At 47.3% G+C, this 25894-nt stretch overlaps 2 protein-coding genes across 7 annotated transcripts in view; one reads left to right on the top strand and one right to left on the bottom strand.

Annotated features, from left to right (window-relative positions):
- Positions 1–1565: 1565 nt before the first annotated feature.
- DHRS7C (dehydrogenase/reductase 7C) lies at positions 1566–24224 on the top strand. Of its 5 annotated transcripts, none has more exons than XM_060395432.1 (8): positions 1566–1709; positions 1917–2076; positions 5049–5161; positions 6813–7023; positions 8913–9005; positions 11802–11957; positions 13151–13407; positions 22126–24224. In XM_060395432.1, the coding sequence occupies exons 2-7, from the start codon at positions 1923–1925 to the stop codon at positions 13357–13359; spliced, it is 936 nt and encodes a 311-aa protein (XP_060251415.1). In that variant the 5' UTR covers positions 1566–1709; positions 1917–1922; the 3' UTR covers positions 13360–13407; positions 22126–24224. The 5 variants fall into 5 exon arrangements, with proteins under 5 accessions (XP_060251415.1, XP_060251413.1, XP_004012746.1 ...); XM_060395430.1 differs by having other exon boundaries at positions 6810–7023; XM_004012697.5 differs by lacking the exon at positions 22126–24224 and adding an exon at positions 19085–19530.
- The window catches only part of USP43 (ubiquitin specific peptidase 43), a 48785-nt gene continuing 44470 nt past the window's right edge, over positions 21580–25894 (bottom strand). For both annotated transcript variants that reach the window (XM_042255659.2, XM_042255660.2), the window contains exon 15: positions 21580–23315. In XM_042255659.2, coding sequence (XP_042111593.1) covers positions 22234–23315 — 1082 coding nt within the window. In that variant the 3' untranslated portion in view covers positions 21580–22233. The remainder of the gene's footprint in view (positions 23316–25894) is intronic.

The raw sequence follows: 25894 nt of genomic DNA, 5'->3' as shown, positions 1-25894 counted from the left end.
TTTGCTATAAGACAAATTCAGGTGGATTTTAATTCCTCCATATATTGCAATAATCTGTTTGCAGGTCTATTCCCCTCTTATGAGCTGTCAGTTACTTCTCTATAGCACGAACTGTCCTCTGTACCTCCCAGCATTGAAAACAATCAGGCATATAGAACTCTCCAACACACACACACACATATATATATGTGTGTGTGTGTATATATATACACACACACACATCTATGTTTATAGAATTGATGCTCTTGAACTGTGGTGTTGGAGAAGACTCTTGAGAGTCCCTTGGACTGCAAGGAGATCCAACCAGTCCATTCTGAACGAGATCAGCCCTGGGATTTCTTTGGAAGGAATGATGCTGAAGCTGAAACTCCAGTACTTTGGCCACCTCATGCGACGAGTTGACTCATTGGAAAAGATTCTGATGCTGGGAGGGTTTCGGGGCAGGAGGAGAAGGGGACGACAGAGGATGAGATGGCTGGATGGCATCACCGACTCGATGGACATGAGTCCGAGTGAACTCTGGGAGTTGGTGATGGACAGGGAGGCCTGGCGTGCTGCGATTCATGGGGTCGCAAAGAGTCGGACACGACTGAGCGACTGAACTGAACTGAACTGATGCACACAGGTTGCCTGACTGAGCCGGGGCATCTCTCACCTCTCAAGCCTATCCAGGGTCCTGAGGAATGAGCCCTGATATGCATTAAGGAAAGGCAACCAGGGAGCCAATGCAGACGAGGAAAAAATTGCCAGAGAGAAGGGAGAGACTGAAACCAACGGCGCGGCAACGGACCAGACCCATGCTGGGGGTGGTGCACAGTCACCTCCTGTATTCTTTCTTTCTTTCTTTATTTTTGGCTCTTCTGGGTCTTCACTGCTGTCTGCAGGCTTTCTCTAGTTGCAGTGCACGGGCTTCTCACTGTGGTGGTTTCTCTTGTTTTAGAGCATGGGCTCTAGGCACACAGGCATCAGTAACTACTGCAGCACTCGGCTCCGTAGTTGTAGCACAGGGCCTCATTAGTTGTAGCTCAGGGGCCCTAGAGCATGCGGGCTTAATCACTAAAGAGAACAGAGCAATCTTCTCAGAGTCTGTTACTAAGCTGCAGAATCTTATTCTCCCAATAGTCCTGCAAGATGAGACTATTGTGCCCACTCTAAAGATGAGGAGACTGAGGCTCCAAGAGCAGGAAGCACTTGAAAGAGGAACAGCCCCAAACTGCCCTTTCCCATAGTTCATGTCACACCTTCAAGTGGTTCATCCGTTCTGTTTAACAGATTTTCTGTGTTTTTTTCACCTCCATCCAGAAAGTTCTCTTGCTGCCAGAGTCTGAGCTATCTGGAAGCTACCTGATAGGAGAGTTAGGACGTGAGGGTGGGGATTTTTGTGCTGAAATCCCAGGTCCTGATCCCTAAGGTTCATCCCTGAACTGCAGAGGAACTTCTACTAGAGAGGCACCCAGGAGAGCTTTAAAAGGCTTGGCAGGGACTCTGAAATCAGACCCGGCCAGCATGTGTTCCTGAATATCAGCAGAGACACTATATTTACCCTGAAAGCCCTTTAGTGCACTGACAGCTATAAATAGCCATTAGGGCCCAAGCAAGTGGCCTTAATGCATGGCTTTCCTTCAAAAAATGCAGACACATTTTAATTAAATTTGTAATTAACCTCTGGGAGGGCAGGTCCCCGGATTCCATCCGCTTCTGAAGACACTGTGAGTAATTCCCTCTTCATGACCATTTGGGGATTAGCACGCGGCCAGGAGCTCTGGAAGCAGCACTCAGGGGGTTTGCACAGAGCCTGGCTCCCGGAGAGGAGGCTCCGGGCTCAGGGCTTGAGTGTGCCCTGCAGCCTCGGGCCTCCTCTGCCCCAGGTTCCGAGTCTCTTTGTCAAGCGAGTTCCTTTTCCCCACTTTTCCCAGAGCGAGATGGGGGTCACCGCCATGCTCATGCTGCCCCTGCTGCTGTTAGGAATCAGTGGCCTCCTCTTCATCTACCAGGAGGTGTCCCGGCTGTGGTCCAAGTCAGTCGTGCAGAACAAAGTGGTGGTCATCACCGACGCCATCTCGGGACTGGGCAAGGGTAAGCGAGCTTCGGGCTTCCCCGACGGCTCAGTGGTAAAGAATCCACCTGCAATGCAGGAGACTTGGGTTTGATCCCTGGGGCGGGAGGACCCCCTGGAGAAGGGAATGGCAACCCACTCCCGTATTCTTGCCTGGAGAATCCCATGGACAGAGGCACCTGGTGGGCTGCGGTCTATGGGGTCACAGAGTCGGACACGACTGGGCACACACAGATGAGCTTCACAGCCTCTTGTGCCCACTTTTGCCCTGAAGGATGAGAGGCCATAGGGTGGGGACTGGGTGTGCCCTCTGGGCAGGAGGGTGTGGGTCAGGGCTGAGCTCTCTCCCAGCATCTGTTAATCAGCCAATGTCTTCTCTCTTGGAGGCTAAAGCTTGCTTGCCTGAGAAATGAGGGGATTGGAATACCTAGGGTTGCAAATACACAGCCTACAGGCCAAAACCAGTCTGCAGAAGTGATTTGCTTTGCCTGCAGGGAGTTTCTAGAAATTTTGAAATTCAAAGCCCTCAGGTGGTTAGGCCAGACCTGTGAGCTGGGTTCAATTCTTGGCTCCACCAATTACTAACTGGTGATGCACTGCTCCGCCTTAGATTTCTCATCTGAAAGCAAGGATGCTAATACTCTGTGCCTGGTAATGCGGTTGTGATGACTAAATGAATTAAGAAATGGAAAGCCCTTAGGACAGTGCCTGGTGCTGTCGTGGGCACCTCTTAAATGTTAGCAGTGGTGATAACAATGAACAAATCACGCAGAGCACGCAAACGCCAGCATGCCACTCACCCCATAATCCCTGTTGTCTTACGATTGGCCTGATTCAGCCACATCACTTCCCGGTTTTGAAGGCATTTAGAAGTAACTTGAGAAGCTGGGAGTTGGGGTGTGACCTTCAGTAAACTCTTATGGTGGCTTTAGCATGCTGCTGACCGCAGTGATTCTGAGTTCAAAGTGCTCCATTTCTCAGGTCCCAGGCGAAAAAAAAAAAAAAGTGAGGGGCATTGAGCAGATGAGGTAAGTTACACATAGCCCACAGCACACACCCGGTCCCACAGAACCTGACCGAACCCAGTGGGTAGCACTGGAGAGTAGCAAGAGGGCCAGAGCCAAGCTGTCTCCTAGGGAAACCAGACAGAAAGAGATGTCAGGACTTCTAACTTTGCCCCAAACCCACATAATTCGGCCAAGTCAGGAATAAAGTCACCTTGTACCCATTGCGTCTGCAGCAAGAATGATCTTCAAAATACTTAACCACTGCACTTAAACTGCTTCGTGTTTCATCACCTCTAAGACACATCATTTTCTTCCTTTAACCGTTCCTGAAATTGAGCTGGTGGTGGGGGTTTAGTCGCTAAATGGTGTCCGACTCTTGTGACCCTATGAACTGTAGCCTGCCAGGCTCTTCCGTCCATGGGATTCTCCCAGCAAGAATATTGGAGTGGTTTCCCAGAAATTGAGCTAATCATCTCTTAATCAACGGTCTCTTATGATGGTCCTGGGCCATCTTTGTGTATTTTAATATCGCTGAAATCAAAAAGTCTCTTTCAGACTAATGGCCTCTGGTCTGTGAAACACGACCTCCAGGGCTGCCCACACCCAGCGCAGCTGCTGCTGCCCCTGCCACTGAGGATTACAGCCCGAACTCGGGAAGACTAGCCATTCTCCCTCCAAATGGTTTCCTTTAGTGAATTCTCTTATTATAAAAACTACATATATTTAAAAGGATCTTTCAGGAAAAAAGAACCGAGGGACTTCCCTGGTGGTCCAGTGGCTAAAACCCTGTAGGTTCTGTTTCTAGGGAACTCAACATAACAAACCACTGCGTGGGATGACTGTGAGAATAAAATAAGCTAATATGTGTAAACCTCTTTCAATAGCCACTCAAGCAAGTAAACTGCCAAAGGCTGTTAGCTCTTATTGTTTCATTTGTTGGCTGTGCTGGGTCTTCCTTGCTGCGTGTGGGCTTTCTCCAGTTGCAGCAAACGGAGGCTACTTTTCGGTACGTGGGCTTCTCATTGCAGGGCGCGGGCTACTTTGCAGCGCATGGCCTTCTCCCTGCAGGGCTTCTGTTGTTGCAGAGCATAGGCTCTAGGGAATGCGGGCTTCAGTAGCTGTAGCATGTGGGCTCAGTGATTGTGGCCCATGGGCTTTAGTTGCTCCACAGACTGTAGGATATTCCCGGACCAGGGATCAAACCTGTGTCCCCTGCAATGGCAGGTGGATTCTTATCCATTGCTCCACCAGGGAAGTCCAGCTTTTATTGTTCTTAAATATCAATGTCATTGCCACAGAAAAATACTTGTATCTACCAATCACTGCCCAGTTGAGAACATTGAGCAAGGAAGAAATTCATCTAGAATAAAATGAACTAGACAGAAGACAGCTTCACTTTTTTTTTTTTTTAAATAAAAAAGAACCCTAGCTGGGGCATCAACCCACAATGAAAATGTAGAGGAAACTAGTGATATTTGATGTGAAAAAAAAAAAAAATAGCAACTGTCTCCGATATCCTCAAACTGAGATATACTTAACACTGTGCTTCTGGGGGTCTTATTGGACAGAGTCATCTTTCTGTCCAGTTTAAGAAAGAATATACCAGGATTTCCCTGGTGGTTCAGTGGTTAAGACTCCACTCTCCCAATGCAGGGGGCACAGGTTCAATCCCTGGTGAGGAAACTAAGATCCCATATGCCACACAGCATGGCCAAAAAGAAAGAAACAGTGTCCCCAAAATCAGAACTGCCCAGTGGAGGAGGGGCTATTTCATGCCCCTGTGAGCTGCCCTTCACAGAAGTCAGCCATGCTGAGGCTGGAAACAAGAAGAAATTCCAGAGGAGGTTGAATGCAATGTCCTCTAAAGGAACTCATAGCTCTAAGACTTCTGAATTCTTTGAATCTTCAAATTTGTAACCACCCCATCCCCCATCAGCAGTTTCATCCACACAGTGCGTCCTGCCCTCCTTCCTTCTTCCCCACAGAGTGTGCCCGGGTGTTCCATACTGGTGGAGCCAGGCTGGTGCTGTGTGGAAAGAACTGGGAGAGGCTTCAGAGTCTATACGATGCCCTGATCAGTGTGGCTGATCCCAGCAAGGTAAGGCCTTCGGGCAGCCAGCATGGGCAACCCCTGGGTACCCTTAGTCTTCGTGCTTGTCACAGAGCAGCTCTGGGTGAAATCTAGTGATAGCTTTGGGGAAAGGTAATCTTGACACAGCCGACTTGGGGGTTGATTCATTTTGAACGCTCACCACGCCAAAAATTTCTTCTCTAGCCTCTGAGCCCCACCCCATTCTATTTAAGTCAGACTCAGAGGACCCAGAAGGTACAGTATGTCATAGACACAGCTCTGTTTATAAATTCTCATGGCTGACTTTTTAAATAATACTTCAGTTAATATCTCCCTCAAAGAGGGACTTCCCTGGTGATCCAGTGATTAGGACTCAGTGCTGTCACTGCAGGGGGCCATGTTCAATCTCTGGTCGGGAAACTAAGATTCCTCAAGCCATGACGTGCAGCCCCAAGTTTTTTATTTCCTTAAAAGAAATCAGGGGAATGACGTCCCCATCCATGAAGTTATATAGGAGGTAAACACATTTCAACAAAGCTGGGGTTTTCAAGGCATTTCTGGATCATTGTTTAAGAAATTGCTTTCAGAGTTCTCTTTAAGAATTTTTTTTTTTTTTTTTTTTGCCACTCTACATGGCATGTGAAAGTACCCAACCAAGGGTCAAATCCATGCCGCCTGCATTGGAAACAGAGTCTTAACCACTGGACCACCAGGGAAGTGTCAAGAATTTATTTATTTTTTTATTAATCTTTGCCCTCGATGTTGAATTGGATCTTGGATAAAGCCAAAAATAATTCAGAACTAAGTCTGGTATTTGAGGAGATGGAGCAAAATGATAACACCACAACCCCAAAGCATGTTTCTTGGGATTTTATCAGGTATTGGTCATGAGGTAGTAAAAAGGATGGTCTGAGGTCAACTGTGTGGGAAATACTGAGTTAGAGAAAGCTTCTCTGACTGATTTCCTTACTGCAGGACTTTTCAGAACCTTTGTTATGTAAATATGCATTGTGTTACCTCCAAGAAGAATGTTTAGTAGTCTAGATTTCCCAAATATATTGAACCAGAGGACATGCTTTTTTAAGGGCATATCTCAGGACTCATATTTGCGAAACACTGGGATTGTATCTGCCATGCAGCATCATCAATTTTTCCACTTGTAGTCCTTCTAAATCATGAAAATCTTGATGACAGCATGTTTAGAGCTGAACACAATGCCTTGTACCTATACAGATGGTGTTTCAAAAAAATTATATCGAGTATATGATTTTGGCCAAAAAACAAATGTGGCTACAAAGTACCGGGCAGATTCTCTTGTGGCTTGGAAGCCAGTCTGAAAGCCATTTCCAAAGAGGAGCTCAGAAATGTCATTAAAAAAATGACATCAGAGAATCTATGCACAGCTTCCATTTGGATTTCTCAGTTCTGGCCTCTTAACCAGAAGATCAAACTTTGTAGCGCATGTTTACATGTTGGGAATGTTATTGTTGCCTTGGTCCCCAAGGATGCATTTTCTCCATCAGTTTCCCTTCCCCAGTTATCTCTGCTTCATTTAATCATCTGTTTGTAGTCATTCCACAAGCTCTGAGTTTCAAAAGGGGCAACTCTTAAATGGAAGGGCCCCAAGGTCTATGGGGATATTTCCACACATGCCTTGACGTTCTCGTTGGTCCAGCAGACATTCACCCCAAAGCTGGTCCTCTTGGATCTCTCAGACATCAGCTGTGTCCAGGATGTGGCCAAAGAGGTCCTGGATTGCTACGGCTGCGTGGACATCCTCATCAACAACGCCAGCATGAAGGTGAAGGGACCTGCCCATAAGATTTCTCTGGAGCTCGACAAAAAGATCATGGATGCCAATTACTTTGGACCCATCATATTGACCAAAGGTCTCGTGAGTTTGACCTTCCCATGGAATCCTGGGTCACTGGGCTGCTCAAGAGGTCTCTGTTATGTCTCCATATAGTCATCCACTTCCGGATGGAGCCTCTAGTCCTCTTCAGAAAAATCCCTGCTTGTTTGGTGAAAGCTTTCAGTGTTTGATTATAAATGCTGATGAAAGAAAAGGGATTATGAAAGTCTCTTAGTGGTATATTCCTATCTGCCTCCTCTGTGCAGTCCCTTTCCCAAACCCTGCCCTTTACTTCCCTTTTCTTACTCACATCCCTGGCTCCCCTCCAATTCCATTCCATGTTTCTGGACCATTGTCTTCATCCCCTGCAAACCTTCTATTATATCCACCTTGTGGTTGATCTGCTCCTAATAATGACAGTTGGTCCAGTGTTGAAATTCTGTTCTCAGTCACGAAGAAAAGAGTTTATCCCAAACTACAAAAGACCCAGAATACCGTCAATTCCTTTTCAGAAACAGGAAAGTGTTAGTTGCTCAGTCGTGGCCGACTCTTTGTGACCTCATAGACTGTAGCCCACCAGGCTCCTCTGTCCATGGGATTTTTCAGGCAAGAATACTGGGGTAGGTAACCATTTCTTTGTCCAGAAGATCTTCCCAACCCAGTGATCAAACCTGCATCTCCTACATTACAGGCAGATTCTTTGTGGTCCCTTTGTGGAGATTCTAACAACCAAGTTCAAAAGCAGGTCTGAAGCTAGGGTGGGGGTTGTGGAATAGCTAGAGATGACATGGAATAGAACCAAGAGTTACAGCCCTTCCCCCACCCTAAATAAAGTTTATCAAAGCAGAATCACAAAAGGAAGAATATAAGAATATAAGGATATACATTTAGCAAAGGCTGAGAGAGCAGGATCTTCTCAGCCCAGTCGCCGTGGACACGCCCAGCAGCCCAGCCAAGGTGTGTCCTCCCCTCAACCTCTGAGAGCTCCAGTTCCCTGGCAACAAAGTGAGGCATGCTAAGTTGAGTCTTGACTTTTTGCCATCTCCTGATTCCACCTGTGCTATCATTGCTCTATAGCTTTTTCTAAATTTCCTCATTTGTCAATTAATTCTACTTAAGAGGAACTTTTTTTTTTTACCATAAATTAAAAATTCCTTTCCTCTCCATAAATGGAAGAAAACCTGAAATCAAAACAAAGTCTTAAGTTTTCCCAAGACCCAGGGCTGAGGTCTTTCCTTTTTTCTTTTTTTTTTAAAGATTAGCACAGGCAAAAGAGGTTTTAAAGACCCGCCTGAACCAACTTTTAATTGGAGGAATAGGAGAATTGGAAAGGGAGCTACCTTTCTTACCACTGAAATCAGTGTCACTTCAAGGACATGGATGGGTCATTTAAAATCACCCAGGGTTGGGGACTTCCCTGAAGGTCCAGTGGTTAAGACTTCACCTTCCAATGCAAGAGGTGTGGGTTGGATTCCTGGTAGGGGAGCTAAGATCTCACATGGCTAGTGGCCAAAAAACCAAAACATAAAACAGAAGCAATACTGTAGCAAATTCAATAACGATTTTAAAAATGGTTCCCATTAAAAAAAAAAAAAAAGCTTTAAAAAATATAATAAAATCACCCAGGGTTAGGTTTAGTGGTTAGCACTTCGAACTTCAACTGCAAGGGGCCTGGGAATTAAGATCCTGCATGACACAAAAATAATAATAAAATAACCCAGCAATTTACCGGTCAAGCCCAGCCCACTCTTAGGCAACACTGGATAAATGGTGGCTGGGATCCAGCCCACCTGTGTCCCACTGTAATCTAGTTAGCAGGGAGGCAAAGGAGCCTGCGTGATGAGGCGTCTGGGGAAGGGGTCTGCTGGCCGCTGCCTGACTCCACCTTGGGTTTGTAACCGTGAGTCTTCATCTTGCACTTTCTAGCCCTGCTCCCCAACATGATCTCCCGGAGGACCGGACAAATCGTGTTAGTGAACAACATCCAGGGGAAGCTTGGAATCCCCTTCCGCACAGCCTGTAAGTTGCTAAGACAAGTTTCATCTCAGGTTATGTGTCTTATAAAACAAGAGATGCGGTGTCTAGGACAAAGCATATGGTTACTGGGGGGAGGGGGTCCAGAGATGAAAGCATCCTTTGGCTTTTCTTTCATCCCCATAGCTCCTATTTTTGAGCACCTACAGCACACAGGTGACTGAGAGATAAAGATATGTCTTTCCCTCGGACCCCAGAAGCTCATCTTGTTCTATGCTCACAGCAGTTATATCTGTTATTTATACACCTCACCATATCCTCATTCTACAAGCCAGGCATCTGAGCCCTGGCACCTGCATTCTTAACCCTGACGGCCTCAGGACCCTGAGAAATCAGTCTTACATGGGGAACCAGGCTTCCCAGGAAGGAAATGGGAATTCACACCTGTGTCAGGCGTTTTACACACATTTTCTCACTTGGCAAGAGTGATACTACCCTCAATTGATTAATTAATTAATTACCTCTATTTTATGATTTATTTTTACCTGAAGTGGTTTAATATTAGTCTTTAAAAAAAAATTATTTAATATTGGAGTACGGTTGATTCTGGGCTTCCCAGGTGGCATTACTGTTAAGGAACCCACTTGCCAATGCAGGAGATGTTAGAGACACGGGTTTGATCCAGGGCTGGGAAGATCCCCTGGATGAGGGCATAGCAACCCACTCCAGTATTCTGGCCTGGAGAATCCCCATGGACAGAGGAGCCTGGTGGGCTACAACCCATAGGGATGCAAAGAGTCAGACGCGACTGAAGCGACTTAGCAGGCATGGCTGATTTACAACGTTGCGTTAGTTCCACGTGTACAGCAAAGTGACTCAATGGTACATATACATACATTCATTCTTTTCCAGATTCTTTTCCTATAATGGTTATTACAGAATATTGAGTAGAGTTCCCTGTGCTATACAATAGGTCCTTATTATCTCTTTTATATATAGTAGTGTGTATATGTCAATCCCAAACTCCTAATTTATCCTTTCCCTTCCCCCTTTCCCCTTTGGTAATCATAAACTTGTTTTCAGAGTCTGTGAGTCTGTTTCTGTTTTGTAAATAAGTTGATTTGTATCATTTTTTTTAGATTCCACATATAAGTGGGATCATATGGTATTTGGGAATGCCAGACCACCTGACCTGCCTCTTGAGAAATCTGTATGCAGGTCAGGAAGTAACAGTTAGAACTGCATATGGAACAACAGACTGGTTCCAAACAGGAAAGGGAGTACATCAAGGCTATATAGTGTCACCCTGCTTATTTAACATCATGAGAAATGCTGGGCTGGATGAAGCACAAGCTGGAATCAAAATTGCTGGGAGAAATATCATTAACTTCAGACAGGCAGATAACACCACCCTTATGGCAGAAAGTGAAGAAGAACTAAAAAGCCTCTTGATGAAAGTGAAAGAGGAGAGTGAAAAAGTTGGCTTAAAGCTCAACATTCAGAAAACTCAGATCATGGCATCTGATTCCATCACTTCATGGCAAATAGAGGAGGAAACAGTGACAGACTTTATTTTTTTAGGCTCCAAAATCACTGCAGCCATGAAATTAAAAGATGCTTACTCCTTGGAAGAAAAGTTATGACCAACCCAGACAGTATATTAAAAAGCAGAGACATTACTTTGCCAACAAAAGTCTGTCTAATCAAGGCTATGGTTTTTCCAGTGGTCATGTATGGATGTGAGAGTTGGACTATAAAGAAAGCTGAGTGCTGAAGAACTGATGCTTTTGAACTGTGGTGTTGGGAAGATTCTTGAGAGTCCCTTGGACTGCAAGGAGATCCAACCAGTCCATCCTAAAGGAGATCAGTCCTGAATATTCATTGGAAGGACTGATGTTGAAGCTGAAACTGCAATACTTTGGCCACCTGATGTGAAGAACCGACTCATTTGAAAAGATCCTGATGCTGGGAAAGATTGAAGGGGGGAGGAGAAGGGGACGACAGAGGATGAGATGGTTGGATGGCACCACCAACTCAATGGACATGAGTTTGAGTAGGATCCAGGAGCTGGAGATGGACAGGGAGGCCTGGCATGCTGCAGTCCATGGGGTCACAAAGAGTCAGACACAACTGAGCAACTGAACTGAACTGATTTGTCTCTGACTTATTTCACTTAGTATGATAATCTCTAGATCCCACCCATGTTGCTGCCAACGGCATGATTTTATTCTTTTCATGGCTGAGTAAGATTCCAGTGTGGGGCATCCCAGGTGGTCAAGAATCTGCCTGCCAAACGCAGGAGACGTGAGTTCGGTCCTTGGGAAGGTGACCTAGAGAAGGAAATGGCAACCGGCTCAAGTATTCTTGCCTGGTAAACCCCATGGACAGAAGGACCTGACCGGCTACAATCCCCAGGGTCGCAAAGAGCTGGACAAGACTGAGTCACTGAGTGTACACACACAATATTCCAGTGTATATACGTACCACATTCTCTTTATCCATTTATCTGTTGATGGGCATTTCGGTTGCTTCCATACCTTGCCTAGTGTAAACTGGGCTGCAACTGGACATTTTAAAGACAAGAAAACTGAATCTCTGAGGGTAAAACTGGCCACTTGCCCAAAGTCACACAGTGGAATACTAGCTAAACTGGACTGGGTCCCATCTCTGCATCTGCCCACTGCTTCACAAGGGCTCTCTGTCCGCATCTACGAAGTGAGGGGCAAGGGTGGGGATTTTGCGGCCTCACCCAGCAGAGCCTGTAGGGATGTGTGTCTCCAACCCCCTCCTGGGAGGCACAGCGGGATCCGGGCCCACCCCTCGGGCTGGTTTCTCTTCCAGACGCCGCCTCCAAGCACGCGGCACTCGGCTTCTTCGACTGCCTGCGGGCGGAAGTGGAGGAATACCACGTGGTCGTCAGCACCGTGAGTCCCACCTTCATCCGCTCCTACCACGTTGATCCAGGCCAAGGAAACTGGGAGGCCTCCATATGGAAATGTGAGCTTTCAGAGCACAGCTGGAGGGAACGGGGCTGGGGAGGGCTTATGGAGGAGCGGGGTACGCCCAGGGTGGCGGGGGGTGAGGTTTGGGTACCGTGGGGGCAGGGTGTTCCTGAAGCGTGAGACTGGGGAGATGGGGTGTCTGCACCCAGCTGGCAGCGGGGAGGGGCCCCAAAACTTCAGTGCCAAGGCACCAGGTAGAGGGAAACCTCCTTAACCCACAGCCAGCAGACCAAGGCCACTGGGCTCCATCACTTACAGGCTGTGTGATCTTGGTCCCGGGACTGCCCATCTCTGGGCCTCAGTTTCCCATGCGGAAGAGCCAGAATTTGGTTTTGGAGAACCTTCTGCTCCCCTTCCCTAGGTGGCAGCACAGAGGAGAAGCTCAGAGTGCGGCCCAGAGTGACTACTCTGAAACTCCCCTCTGTCTCATATTAAGTGTTGGAACAGCAGCAACTCCCTTCACCTCTCTGTTTCTCCTTTGGAAAATGAGAGATGGTAAACACCGACCTGGTACAGTCCTAGAAAGGAAAGTTCCAGGTCACAGAGTTTGGAACAGCAACTAGCACATCCTGAGTGCTCCGTAAGTGCACCTGTGATCTCTATTCTAGAATGCTCTACACAGAGCAGCTACCTCACAAGGCTCAGTGGTAAAGAATCCACCTGCCAATGCAGGAGACGTGGGCTCAATTTCTGGGTGGGGAAGATCCCCTGGAGAAGGAAATGGCAACCCACTCCTGGAAGGTCCCATGGCTATACGGCCTGTCAAGCCACCCATGAGGTTGCGAAAGAGTCGGATGCCACTTAGTGATTGAACAACAACAAAGGCGTGGGCAACCGGTTCCCGGAGGCACTGGACAAGCACAGCCTGGCAACAATCATGAATAGCAGCCCATTCATATATCTGACACCTTCTTACCTTCTAAGCTCTTTCTCATCCCTTCCACTACTCATAACTACCCTGGGATGTCAAAGGGCCGGAAACTGCACCCACTTTACAGATGCAGACGCTGAGGCACGGCGGGTAAAGTGCCTGCTCATAGCGCATGGCCAGCAGCCAGCATGCAGGGTTGGCCCTGAGGCTGGGACTCCAGCACCTCACACCCCTCCCCACCTCGGGGGGCGGGGCTTTGACCACCTCCCCCCCCACCGAGGGTATGAGCCCCTCCCCTTCCTGGGGGTGCTTTTCAGTCTTTTTCAGGAAGCTGACCTACGGGGCGCACCCTGTGGACGTGGCGGAGGAGGTGATGCGCACGGTGAGACGCAAGAAGCAAGAGGTCTTCCTGGCCAACCCCATCCCCAAGGCAGCTGTGTACGTCCGCACCTTGTTCCCCGAGCTCTTTTTCGCCGTGGTGGCCTGTGGGGTGAAGGAGAAACTCAGCGTCCCAGAGGAGGGTTAACCGCCGGGCTTCAAACAGGTCTCCTCGAGGGGAATAAAGGTTTTGCTGGTAGGTGGTGGGTCCTTCCATCTTCTCAACACGGGGGTGGGGGTGGGGGTGGGGGTGGGGAGGGAACAGTTCCCCGCAGCTGCACTCCATGTGGGAGATACTCACCATCACAGTTAGGGTGGCCCTCAGTCACTCCGGGCCTCCAGGTGTCTCCCATGCGACATACCCAGGACAGATTTCCAGAAGCTTCTCAACTGTATAAGGTGACAGTCCAGCACAAAAACAGGACCCGTAATGGGCTCAACACACACACACCATCAGCCTGCCCAGGCACTCAGAAAACCACCTCCATTTTACCTAAGGGTGATCTGTACAGTCAGCCCCCCACCGTAGAAGCTGGACTTGCAGCTCCTTAGGGAAGCGCTGCTAAATAGAACTTTCTAGAATGATGGAAATATTGTATCGTCTGCCGTGTCCAGTGCAGCAACCACCAGCCATGTGTGGCTGTTAGGTACTTAAAATGTGGCCTGTGCAACTGAGAAAGGGAATTTTTTATTTTATTTCATTTGCATTAATTTAAATTTGAATAGCTGCATGGGGCTAGTGGCTCCCAGGTTGGCAATACAGCAGAGCTGTAATCCTTGGTCTTGGCAGCAGAATCAGCCCTTTTCCCTGGATTTCATTTGTTCCAAGAGGAGCCCAGGCACAGATGTTTAAATTTTTTTTCCAGTGGATTCTAAATTGCAACAAATCTTGAGAACTTCTACCCCGGGGCATCCAGCTCATTCCAGCCTTTTCTTACATTCTCAAAGCAAAATTCATTGAAAACTGCTATTGTTATTATTGGTGGGTGTTTCTCTTAGTTTAGTTTTTCTTAAACACAACAGTTAATGATTCTTCAGATCTTTGAAAGTGTAGGATATATTTTTTGCACTAATTTTATAACTACTGCTTCAAACTTTTTCTAACATTTGTAGTTGAAAGAGGGCCCAAATTTCCTCCCTGAACCCAAGCCATTTATAAAATTAACACACGTGGTACTCATCCACATGTAGATATCCCTGAATTTATAAAGGAAGATGTCAGGGACTTACTTCCCTGGTGGCCCACCTTCCAAGGCAGGGGACTCAGGTTTGATCCCTGGTTGGGGAACTAAGATCCCTATGCTGCAGGGCAACTAAGCCCAAGAGCTGCAAACGAAGACCCAGCGCAGCCAAAAAAAATAAAAGCACAGTGTCCAGACCATATGATCACCAAGGAACCCAGGCAGCCCCAGGATAAGGCAGCAGGCCAGGAGGTGTCTCCAGAATTTAGGACTCTTAAGTCAGGGCAGGCCTAGAGTCAGCAAGATGACCTTCTGTGTCATTATTGTTGTTGGGTGTCAGGGTGCCTGGAGGTGGCTAGGCCAGCATGATGGAAGGTCAGTAGGGGCTGGAGGCAGGGGAGGGACAACACCAGGAAGAAAATGACTGATGTGATTGGTGACTGGAGACAGAGAAGGCAGCTTCGGGATGAGAAGGCTGGAGCCAGCCCTGCAGGCAGTCTTGGGGTTGCACCAGGACAGGGCTCCAGGTCAAGCCTGGCCACCACTCGGCCCCAGACCTGGGGTCCTGACCTGCTCTCTTTAGGGCTCTGCCTCCTCTCAGGGTGGAGTTGGCTAAGGGGCCCCTCCTTTGGTGGTGGGGCTGGGGTGGGTGGGTGGGGAGGGGCTGCGTCCATGCTGGCCCTGATCCACATTCCGGGAGAGCAAAGACTCGAGGACTCCAAGGTGAGGGAAGACCTTGGCCCCTGGGGTTCCTCACAGGAAGCCGCGTGGAATGACGGCTCAGGAAGAAAGGTCTCAGGGAGAAAGACATCCATGTCAGTAGCTCTGCTCCACTGTCCCTGCAGCCAAAGCCGTCAGAGACCTACAGGCGGGTCGATCCTCAGCCGGACTGTCTGGCCGGGACCCCAAGCTCCCTGAAGTTGAATTTCCTGTCCGGGGACTTTGATCTCCCTCTGACTGGATGCCCCCACCCCATTGCCTTCCGGATGTCCCTGTGTCCACGCGGGCCCTGCTGCCTTCTAAGGATAGGATATCTCACCAGTCTAGCAAATGAAAACCCACAATTCTTAGGTTGAAACACAGAGGAAAAAATTGTTCCAAGTTGTTGAGGGGAAGGCATCATGCAATAAGAGAAATGGCCACCAGGGGTCACTGTGGCTCCAAACCTATTTTATAGCTGCATTCTCTGTTTAGTTCACTTCGGTGGCTCAGTTGTGTTGGCTCTTTGTGACTCCATCGACTGCAGCACGCCAGGCTTCCCTGTCCATCACCAACTCCCGGAGTTTACTCAAGCTCTTGTCCATTGAGTTGGTGATGCCATCCACGCATCTCATCCTCTGTCGTCCCCTTCTCCTCCCCTCTTCAATCTTTCCCAGGATCAGGGTCTTTTCAAATGAGTTGGTTCTTGGCATCAGGTAGTCAAAGTATTGCAGTTTCAGCTCCAGCATCAGTCCTTCCAATGAATATTCAGGACTGATCTCCTTTAGGATGGACTGGTTAGATCTTCTTGCAGTCCAAGGGACTCTCAAGAATCTTCTCCGACACCACAGTTCAAAAGCATCAGTTCTTCAGCACTGAGCTTTCTTTATAGTCCAGCTCTTGCATCCATACATGACCACTGGAAAAACCATAGCTTTGACTAGATGGACCTTTGTTGGAAAAGTAATGTCTCTACTTTTTGTTATGCTGTGTAGGTTGGTGATAACTTTTCTTCCAAGGAGTAAGCATCTTTTAATTTCATGGCTGCAGTGATTTTGGAGCCTAAAAAAATAAAGTCTGTCACTGTTTCCTCCTCTATTTGCCATGAAGTGACGGAATCAGATGCCATGATCTGAGTTTTCTGAATGTTGCGCTTTAAGCCAACTTTTTCACTCTCCTCTTTCACTTTCATCAAGAGGCTTTTTAGTTATTCTTCACTTTCTGCCGTAAGGGTGGTGTAACCTGCATATCTGAGGTTATTGATATTTTTCCCAGCAATTTTGATTCCAGCTTGTGCTTCTTCCAGCGCAGCATTTCTCATGATGTACTCTGCATATAAGTTAAATAAGCAGGATGACAATATACAGCCTTGACGTACTCCTTTCCCGATTTGGAACCAGTCTGTTGTTCCATGTCCAGTTCTAACTGTTACTTCCTGACCTGCATACAGATTTCTCAAGAGGCAGGTCTGGTATTCCCATCTCTTTCAGAATTTTCCACAGTTTGTGGTGATCTACACAGTGAAAGACTTTGGCGTAGTCAATAAAGCAGAAATAGATGTTTTCTGGAACTCTCTTGCTTTTTCGATAATCCAGCGGATGTTGGCAATTTGATCTCTGGTTCCTCTGCCTTTTCTAAATCCAGCTTGAACATCTGGAAGCTCACAGTTCACGTACTATTGAAGCCTGGATTGGAGAATTTTGAGCATTACTTTACTAGCGTGTGAGATGAGTGCAATTGTGCGGTAGTTTGAGCATTCTTTGGCATTGCTTTTCTTTGAGATTGGAATGAAAACTGACCTTTTCCAGTCCTGTGGCCATTGCTGAATTTTCCAAATTTGCTGACGTATTGAGTGCAGCACTTTCACAGCATCATCGTTTAGGATTTGAAATAGCTCAGCTGTAATTCCATCACTTCCACTAGCTTTGTTCATAGTGATGCTTCCTAATGCCCACTTGACTTCACATTCCAGGATGTCTGGCTCTAGATGAGTGATCACACCATCGTGATTATCTAGGTCATGATCTTTTTTGTATAGTTCTTCTGTGTATTCTTGCCACTTCTTAATATCTTCTGCTTCTGTTAGGTCCATACCATCTCTGTCCTTTACTGTGCCCATCTTTGCATGAAATTTTCCCTTGGTATCTCTAATTTTCTTGAAGAGATCTCTAGTCTTTCCCATTCTATTTTTTTCCTCTATTTCTTGGCACTGATCACTGAGGAAGGCTTTCTTATTCTTCCTTGCTATTCTTTGGAACTCTGCATTCAAATGGGTATATCTTTCCTTTTCTCCTTTGCTTTTCACTTCTTTTCACAGCTATTTCTAAGGCCTCTTCAGACAGCCGTTTTGCTTTTTTGCATTTCTTTTTCTTGGGGATGGTCTTGTTCCCTGTCTCCTGTACAATGTCATGAACCTCCGTCCATAGTTCATCAGACACTCTGTCTATCAGATCTAGTCCCTTAAATCTATTTGTCACTTCCACTGTATAATTGTAAGGGATTTGATTTAGGTCATACATGAATGGTCTAGTGGTTTTCCCTACTTTGTTCAATTTAAGTCTGAATTTGGCAATAAGGAGTTCATGATCTGAGCCACAGTCAGCTCTTGGTCTTGTTTCTGCTGACTGTATAAAGCTTCTCCATCTTTGGCTGCAAAGAATATAATCAATCTGATTTGGTGTTGACTATCTGGTGATGTCCATGTGTAGAGACTTCTCTTGTGTTGTTGGAAGAAGGTGTTTGCTATGACCAGTGCATTCTCTTGACAGAACTCTATTAGCTTTTGCCCTGCTTCATTCTGTACTCCAAGGCCAAATTTGCCTGTTACTCCAGGTGTTTCCTGACTTCCTACTTTTGCATTCCAGTCCCCTGTAATGAAAAGGACATCTTTTTGGGTGTTAGTTCTAGAAGGTCTTGTAGGTCTTCATGGAACCATTCAGCTTCAGCTTCTTCAGCATTACTGGTTGGGGCATAGACTTGGATTACTGTGATATTGAATGGTTTGCCTTGGAAATGAACAGAAATCATTCTGTCGTTTTTGAGATTGCATCCAAGTACCACATTTTGGAAATGGTAACCCACTCCAGTGTTCTTGCCTGGAGAATCCTGGGGACGGGAGCCTGGTGGGCTGCCGTCTATGGGGTCGCACAGAGTTGGACACGACTGAAGCGACTTAGCAGCAGCAGCAGCACTGCATTTCAGACTCTTTTGTTGACTATGATGGCTACTCCCTTTCTTCTAAGGGATTCTTGCCCACAGTAGTAGACAAAATGTTCATCTGAGTTAAATTCACCCATTCCAGTCCATCTGAATGGACTGATTCCTAAAATGTCAACGTTCACTCTTGCCATCTCCTGTTTGACCACTTCCAATTTGCTTTGATTCATGGACCTAACATTCCAGGTTCCTATGCAGTATTGCACTTTACAGAATCGGACTTTGCTTCTATCACCAGTCACATCCACAACTAGATGATGTTTTTGCTTTGGCTCTGTCTCTTTATCTGGAGTTATTTATTTCTCCATTGATCTCCAGTAGCATATTGGGCACCTACCGACCTGGGGAGTTCATCTTTCAGTGTCCTATCTTTTTGCCTTTTCATACTGTTCATGGGGTTCTCTGTTGAGCAGAGCAATAACAAGTCCACAAAATTGCATGTGGTTCACCATCTCCAATGAGCAGCCCCCTCACCCCCCCCACCCAAGACTCCATTTAGTCTTTATACCAACACTGAGTCACTGAAACAGCTGAAAAATCCATTTCACCAACGACAGAACTGAGGGTGGTCCTGCTGTGTCCAATAGTCTCGGCCTCCAATCTGGGCAGAAATCTGACCCCATCCTTTCCCATGCCGTTCTCCCAGCCTTCCCTGCCAGGTCCCTCTAGATGAGAAAGTGATACAGGGGAACTCGGGCATCCTTGTGGAAGGTGTGGTATGGCAGATATAAGCACAGGGTCCAAGTGTAATTGCCTCTTCCTATTCCAAATCCATAGCCTAGGACAAGTGCTCCACTCTCTGGTGTATTACAGAGAAAACTGCCAACAATTGGGCCCTGCTCATGATATCCAAGGATGTTCAAAAGAGAGAACCTGGGTCACAACCCAACCCCTTAAGAGGACAAAGGAAGTGGGGCTGGGCTTAGGAAGAGCTTGGGAGTGAAAGATGATAAATGAGAGTCAACAGAGGAGAAAGAACCAGATACAGCAGGAGGACTCCTAGACTCCCGGAACCCGGGAGGACAAGTGTGTCTTCCCTATCGCCTGAGAGCACGTGGATTAAGACTTGAAGAAAACACAGACTTCTTTTGAACTGCACTCTGGTCCGCTGATAACATACATCTCTCTCCGGTGGCAGGTGGTGGGCCCCCCTGCTCATTTCCTCTGTCCTCTCAGTTCTGTGTCGGAAGTGGTGCTCCAAAGTACATGGTCTCCACAAATGACCCAGTTTCATTCATTCTTCTGGCTGAGTAATATTTCATTGTATATGTGTATCACATCGTCTTTATCCACTCACGTGTCGATGGACATTTAGGTTGACTTCCACGTCCTGGCTATTGTCATCTAGAAACGTGGAACAGATGAACCTATTTCATGCGGGCAGATGTAGACAATGGACTCAGCGGGGGCAGGGGAGGGTGGGATGACCTGGGAGATTAGGGTTGACATACACTACCATGTGTGAAAGAGCCAGTAAAACAGATGATCTGTGTAGCTCAGGGAGCTCAGCTCAGTGCTCTGTGATGAGACCTAGAGGGATGGGGTAGAGGGGACGGTGGCAGGGAGGCCCAAGAGGGAGGGGATTAAGTAAACATATAGCGGATTCACTTCCTGTACAGCTGAAATGAATGCAATATTGTAATTATACTCCAATTTTTCCAAAGTACACAGTCTTTCTTATGATGAAGAAAAAGAACCTCATTCTTCCTTCTTAGAAAAAGAACAGTAGCAGAGACACACCAATGAGTCATGCCAAGTGTATGAGGAAAGACTTAATTTGGTGTCTTAAATGGAAAGGAGGTATTTCTAGAAAATGGACTGTTGAGGTAGAGACTCTCCAGTCACCTTACCTGTCAAGCCCTCTGTCTGATATCATTGCTGATATCAACATCTATGAGCTTAGATAACCAACAAGGAACTATGCTCAATATTTTTAAAAACTTACAAGGGAATCTGGAAAAGGATTTCTCTATCAGACTCAGGTTTAGCAGCTTCCCCATAAGAGAGGCAATATTTGTTAAAACAGCTACTGAAAAGTGTGCGAAGTTCTAGGAAACAGAGGACAGTCACCTTGAGACAGCCTAGGACCTGGGACCCTTTGCAGTGCTTGCACCTGGACAAATGTCCCAGAGGAACAGATACAAAGAAACTATAAGGGGACTAAAAACAACTGCACATATAGGCTGCTGCTGCTAAGCCGCTTCAGTCGCGTCCAACTCTGTGCGACCCCAGAGACGGCAGCCCACCAGGCTACCCCATCCCTGGGATTCTCCAGGCAAGAACACTGGAGTGGGTTGCCATTTCCTTCTCCAATGCATGAAAGTGAAGTCGCTGAGTCGTGGCCGACTCTTCATGACCCCAAGGACTGCAGCCCACCAGGCTCCTCCTCCCTCCATGGGATTTTCCAGGCAAGAGTACTGGAGTGGGTCACCATTGCCTTCTCCACATGGGCAGTTGGCCCAAATTATAAACAAGAAGATTAAAAAAAAAAAGGCCAAAATCAAACTGCCACTTCTGAGGGGCAGGGAGCAATGGCAGGGTCCTGCCCGTGATCCCTGCACACAGCACCACCAAGGGGGTGGGCAGACCATCTAAGCTGCCCCTCAGACCCAACCACCCTCACCCCATTTTAGGGACCAGCTGCCCTCCTCAGGGAGGGAACAAGGGCGCCTGCTGCTTGCCTTCGCTCCCTCCTGCTGCAGCACAAGCCCCAGTAAAGCCTTGCCTGAATTCCTGCTCTGGCCTGTCATCAGTTTCCATCATTAAGGAGTCCACGGACCCTGGCGACAATCCATCAAGACAGGCTCAGACTCTGGTCCTTGAACGTATATGTTCTCTAGGGGGAGACCTGGGGAGACTTCTGTTTCCTTAGCAAACAGCAAGTGATTTTAATTAAAAGTACTTAAAATTTTCAGAAACAATCAATGACTTTCTGATATCAACAGCAACGAGCTTAGATAACCAACAAGGAACTATACTCAATATTTTTAATAACCTGTAAGGGGAAAGAATCTGAAAAAGGATCCATCTATCTGTAACTGAATCACCTGAGAAGAACGTGACATTGGAAATCAACTTATTTTTTTTGACCGTGCCATGTGGCATGCAGATCTTAGTGGGGTCAAGCCAGGGTCTTAACCACTGCACTGCCAGGGAAGTCCAATTATACTTCATTTTTTAAAAAAAGGGTTAAATGGGGGGAAAAAGCAACGAGCTAAGTTTATACAGCAGAAACAAGAGCATTTGCCTAACTTTAATAATTCAGAGAGCTATTTGCATGTTTCATGGATGAACTTTTATTAAAATTGTACATAGATCTCACAGTTAATTAAAAAAAAAAACTTCCTTTTCCCCCTAGTATCAAAATAGTTTTCTTTTTTAAATACCTTGAAAAACTTTAATACAATTGTTATATATTAAATACTCTCCTAAAATCTCAGTCATTTCTCTCCCATTCATTCTAGGATCCTGCCTTAGTGTAGCTACCACTTGCTTTTTTGGCATCCTTAATGCTTCATCCCAGAGAAACATCAGGAGGAAAAGAATTTCCTGTTAAGTCCATTATTAAAAAACAAGGTTTAGGAGAAGCTAATGACAATATTTGATTTAGTACTGAAGATTCTTATTAATCAATCCTTAATACAAGTACTCAGGCCCTGGAATTACTTAAAACAGCAGTTCTTGCCCTGAAATGGTTATACTGACCAACCAGCACCCTCTGGTGGTCTGGAAACACACAAACAGCTAACACAGGAAGGTCTTTTCAGACGTTTGGTGTTGGAAATACAGATGCAGAGACCAGAAATTTTAATTTTCAGGGGCCAAGAGAAGACAACTGGCTTCCCCCAGTCCCACTGTCAACACGGACTGCCTACAGGTGCTCGGTGCAGAGCCGAGAGAATGGCAGCTCCCTGTAGCGCACACAATCAGAAGCTGGACTCAGGCAAGGACTTCTTCCGACGTAAGGACAGCGTGTGGTACTTCACCTTCGGCAAGGTGCCAAAAGATGTCTGCTCCCCGGGGACGCTCCTCTGTGATGTGCCGAGGGCGCTGGCCCTCGGGGGCCTGCCAGTCTTGCGAGGGAGGAGCAGAGAGCTGGGCGCTGACCGGACGTCCCTCTCTCTTTCCAGGTGGCCGGCTGGGCCCCTGGCCAGGCTCTCTCGAATCCTGAGGGATGGAGACGAGCCTCGGGCCTCCCCATCCACAGCCGGGCTCCGCCTGCCGCTCACCAGGGAGACGGGGGCCACCTGGGGGGATGCCTCTGGCCTGTCCCTCTTTCTGATCTCCTTCTTCCAAAACACAGACCTCAGAAGGGTGAGGGTCCCTTGTGGGAATCTGTCTGTCTCGGGGTCCCTTCTCTCCCCATTAGCCCTCATCTTGCCTGAGCTGTTTGAGCGACTGTCTGCACTCTTTCTAGGCAACGTCGCGGCACTGGGACCCTCTTTGGGGGAGGGTGCTTGGCCACTGCTCCCGGTTAGGCCACTTCCCTTACAGCTTGTGGTCCTTTGGCCCTCAGGCCGGGGTCGTCTCCCATCATCTTCTGTTGAAGACATCACTGTGAGGGGCAAGTCAAACTGTTTGGGCAGCCTGATGTCCTGACTTGAGTTTTCCTTGAGCTTCCTGGCTGCATTCGGGCCATCTGAGTTGCCAGGGACCACGCAGTGGTCAGGATGGCCAGAGGGGCAGGGCGCTGTGGCCAGCACTGTGTTGCTGGTTCGCCTACTGTCTTCACTCTCCACAGAGAGGGTGGCGTGTGACTTCTGGTGACCGCCAGCAGGACCCGTCAGCAGCTGCACGATGGACTGGCTCGTGGACCGAGGTCTCCGTCTGGACTCCAGGTACTCCACCAGCTCGACGGATGTGCCCGGCGGTTTCTCCCTGGGGCCAAAAGACCAGCGGAGGGGCATGGTCTTGAAGGCCCCCTGCTTTGCTCGGGACGGCGTAGGCACCTTCATGCTGATGCTGCGGCCTTGGATGCCCCGTGCCAAAGGCCTGGACTCCAAGCCTCCTGAAAGAGACACCAAGAGCATCAGTGCCTGACTCACCCTCCAGCTGCAATAAGAGTGGGGGCTTCCCTGGTGGTTCAGATGGTAAAGAATCCGCCTGCAATGCGGGAGACCCGAGTTCCATCTCTAGGTCGGGAAGATCCCCTGGAGAAGGGCCTGGCAACCCACTCCAGTATTCTTGCCTGGGGAATCCCATGGACAGAGGAGCCTGGCAGGCTACAGTGCATGGGGTCGCAAACAAGTCAGACACAACTGAAGCAACTTAGCACCCAAGCAGTAAAAGTAGCCACATCCAACAAGCACTGACCGAGCACCTCTGATGATCAGGCACCATCCTGAGTGCTGGGGACATAGCAGTGAACAAGACTATGGCTCCTGCCCTTGGGAACATCAGTGTTTTCACTCACTGCTTCATGGGCTCCATTTATATATTTGAAGCCACAGGGCAAGCCAGGGCCAACGAAGGTAGCTATGTGCCAGGCAGTGCAGACTCCCAAGAAAGCTCAGTCTCTGAGGCCACAGGCCTAAGATTCAAGATTCTTTTCGTTCATCTTAAATATGGCCATGGAACAGAATGCTCAGCAAAACTCCCTGCCTTTTCAGGTCAAATTAGGTGCTTGTACCTTTCAAATGCACCAATCTCCCTTAGGCTTAAAAAAAAAAAAAAGAAGAGGATCATGTGTTTAATTATATCAGAATTGCCAGATTCTCCATTGTGCGTTTTGTGACACAGAAAGATGCTTTTGATATGTACTATTAAGGATGATACAGAGTCTAGAAAAGGAGTAATCCAACTTGCAAATATATATATATACACACAGGTATAAGTATAGATCTGTGCATATGTACATATGAAAACATACAAAGAAGTATGGAGAAATAAATACTAAAATGACAAGGTGTCGAAAGAACCATGGGGGTGCTGTGTGTTGTTTATTTTCTTCTCAATTCTTTTCTTACTCTCAACATTTCTAAAGGGAACATACATATACCCAAGACTGTGTATCCTTCCTGAAGACATAGTCAATCAGTGTCAAAAAAAAAACCTTAGGCACTAACTTAAGCAAGGGGGTGACTTGTACACTGAAAACTGATAAACACTGCTGAAAGAAATGAAAGATGACATAAATAAATGCAAACAGATCTTGTGTTCAGGGATTTGAAGGTTGAATATTGTTAAAATGTCAGGACTTCCTGGTGGTTCATGGTTAAGACTCTGCACTTCGAAGGCAGGGGGCACAGATTCAATTCCTGGTCTGGGAACTAAGATCCCACATGCCTGATGGCATGGCAAAAAAATAAAAATAAATAGCAATAAGAACAATAAAGAATTTTTTTTTACTTTTCAAAAAAATTGTCAATATTACCCAAAGCGATATATAAATTTAGTGCAATCCCTATCAAAATAACCATGAGGTTTTAACCAGAAACACTCATCCTAAAATTCATATGGAATCTCACGGGACCCCCAGATAGCCAGTCACCGGAAAGACGCATACTGTATGATTACACTCTAAGGGCTCTGAGCAGCCAAAAGCAGAGACGCAGAAAGGATAATGGTGGCTGCCAGGGGCTGGGGGAGGAGGGAACAGGGGGTTAGTGTTTAACAGGTTCAGGGTTTCAGATTTACAAGATGAGAAGAGTTATGGGGGTGGGTTTTGGTGGCTGTACAGCAATGTGATTGTACTTAGTACCACCGAACTGTACACTTACAGATGGTCAAGACGGCAAAGCCTATTGTGTGTGTGTGTGTGTGTGTGTGTGTTCCTGGTTTGTGGGATCTTAGCTTCCCAACCAGGGATTGAACCCAGGAACCTTGACAGTGAAGTCTGGGAGTCCTAACCACTGGACCACCAGGGAAGTCCCTGTTTTGTATGTTTAACACAGTTTTTAAAAGTTAAAAAGTCATTGGTCATTGTACGGTTTAGACGCCTTGATTTATGAGGTGCCTGTCACCACTGAGAAAGGACTCTTCAGCTAAGCCCACGTGGCACAAGGACAGTCACCCTGGGCAAGGGCACCAGCCTCTTGCCCGCAGTCCTCCACTCTCACCACAGGGCACGGTCCGCGGCTCCCAAAACGAGCAGGACCGCAGCCGCCAAAGCCAACCTCTGAGCTGTACGAAGGGGGCGGGGGTGCTCAGGAGGTCAGAGGAGCAGGTACGAGGGGTCCCCAAGCCGCCAGACGCACAAGCAGGTAAGCCAGCTGAGGTGCACAGACAGTCCGTCAACTCCATGAGGCGTCTGATAGCATCTCCAAGGTTCTGAACATCTTGCCTTTCAAGTTTTCCACAGATAATCTTTGGTATTTTTTATTTTTCTTTAAAGCACTTTAGATTAGCCAGCGATGGACACAACATCACTCCCAAATACTTTGTAATTCCATTCCTGAATGATGTTGTTGTTCCATCATTAAATTCCCACACCTTGGAGGGAAAAAAAATAAAACGTTTCTGGGGGCTGAGATGTGTGGAAAGGTTTTGTTTCTGGTCCACAGCCCGAGGGAAGGGCAGAAAGAGAAGCTTTGTATTAGGAGTCACCGAGCGGTGACTTTCAGCCTTTCAAAACGTGAGGAGCCGACT

Source organism: Ovis aries, chromosome 11, assembly GCF_016772045.2.
Source record: "Ovis aries strain OAR_USU_Benz2616 breed Rambouillet chromosome 11, ARS-UI_Ramb_v3.0, whole genome shotgun sequence".
In the NCBI taxonomy this organism is placed as follows: Eukaryota; Metazoa; Chordata; class Mammalia; order Artiodactyla; family Bovidae; genus Ovis; species Ovis aries.
Note: the sequence above shows the minus strand (reverse complement) of the source record. Positions and strands in the feature narration are given on the sequence as shown.

What these genes read in the sequence shown, in the direction of transcription:
- DHRS7C (XM_060395430.1), top strand. Translation starts at nt 1,923, where the DNA reads ATGGGGGTCACCGCCATGCTCATGCTGCCCCTGCTGCTGTTAGGAATC. An exon ending in GTGTGGCTGATCCCAGCAAG is followed by an intron (nt 5,162 to 6,809) that starts GTAAGGCCTTCG and finishes TCGTTGGTCCAG; the next exon opens with CAGACATTCACCCCAAAGCT. An exon ending in ACCCATCATATTGACCAAAG is followed by an intron (nt 7,024 to 8,912) that starts GTCTCGTGAGTT and finishes TGCACTTTCTAG; the next exon opens with CCCTGCTCCCCAACATGATC.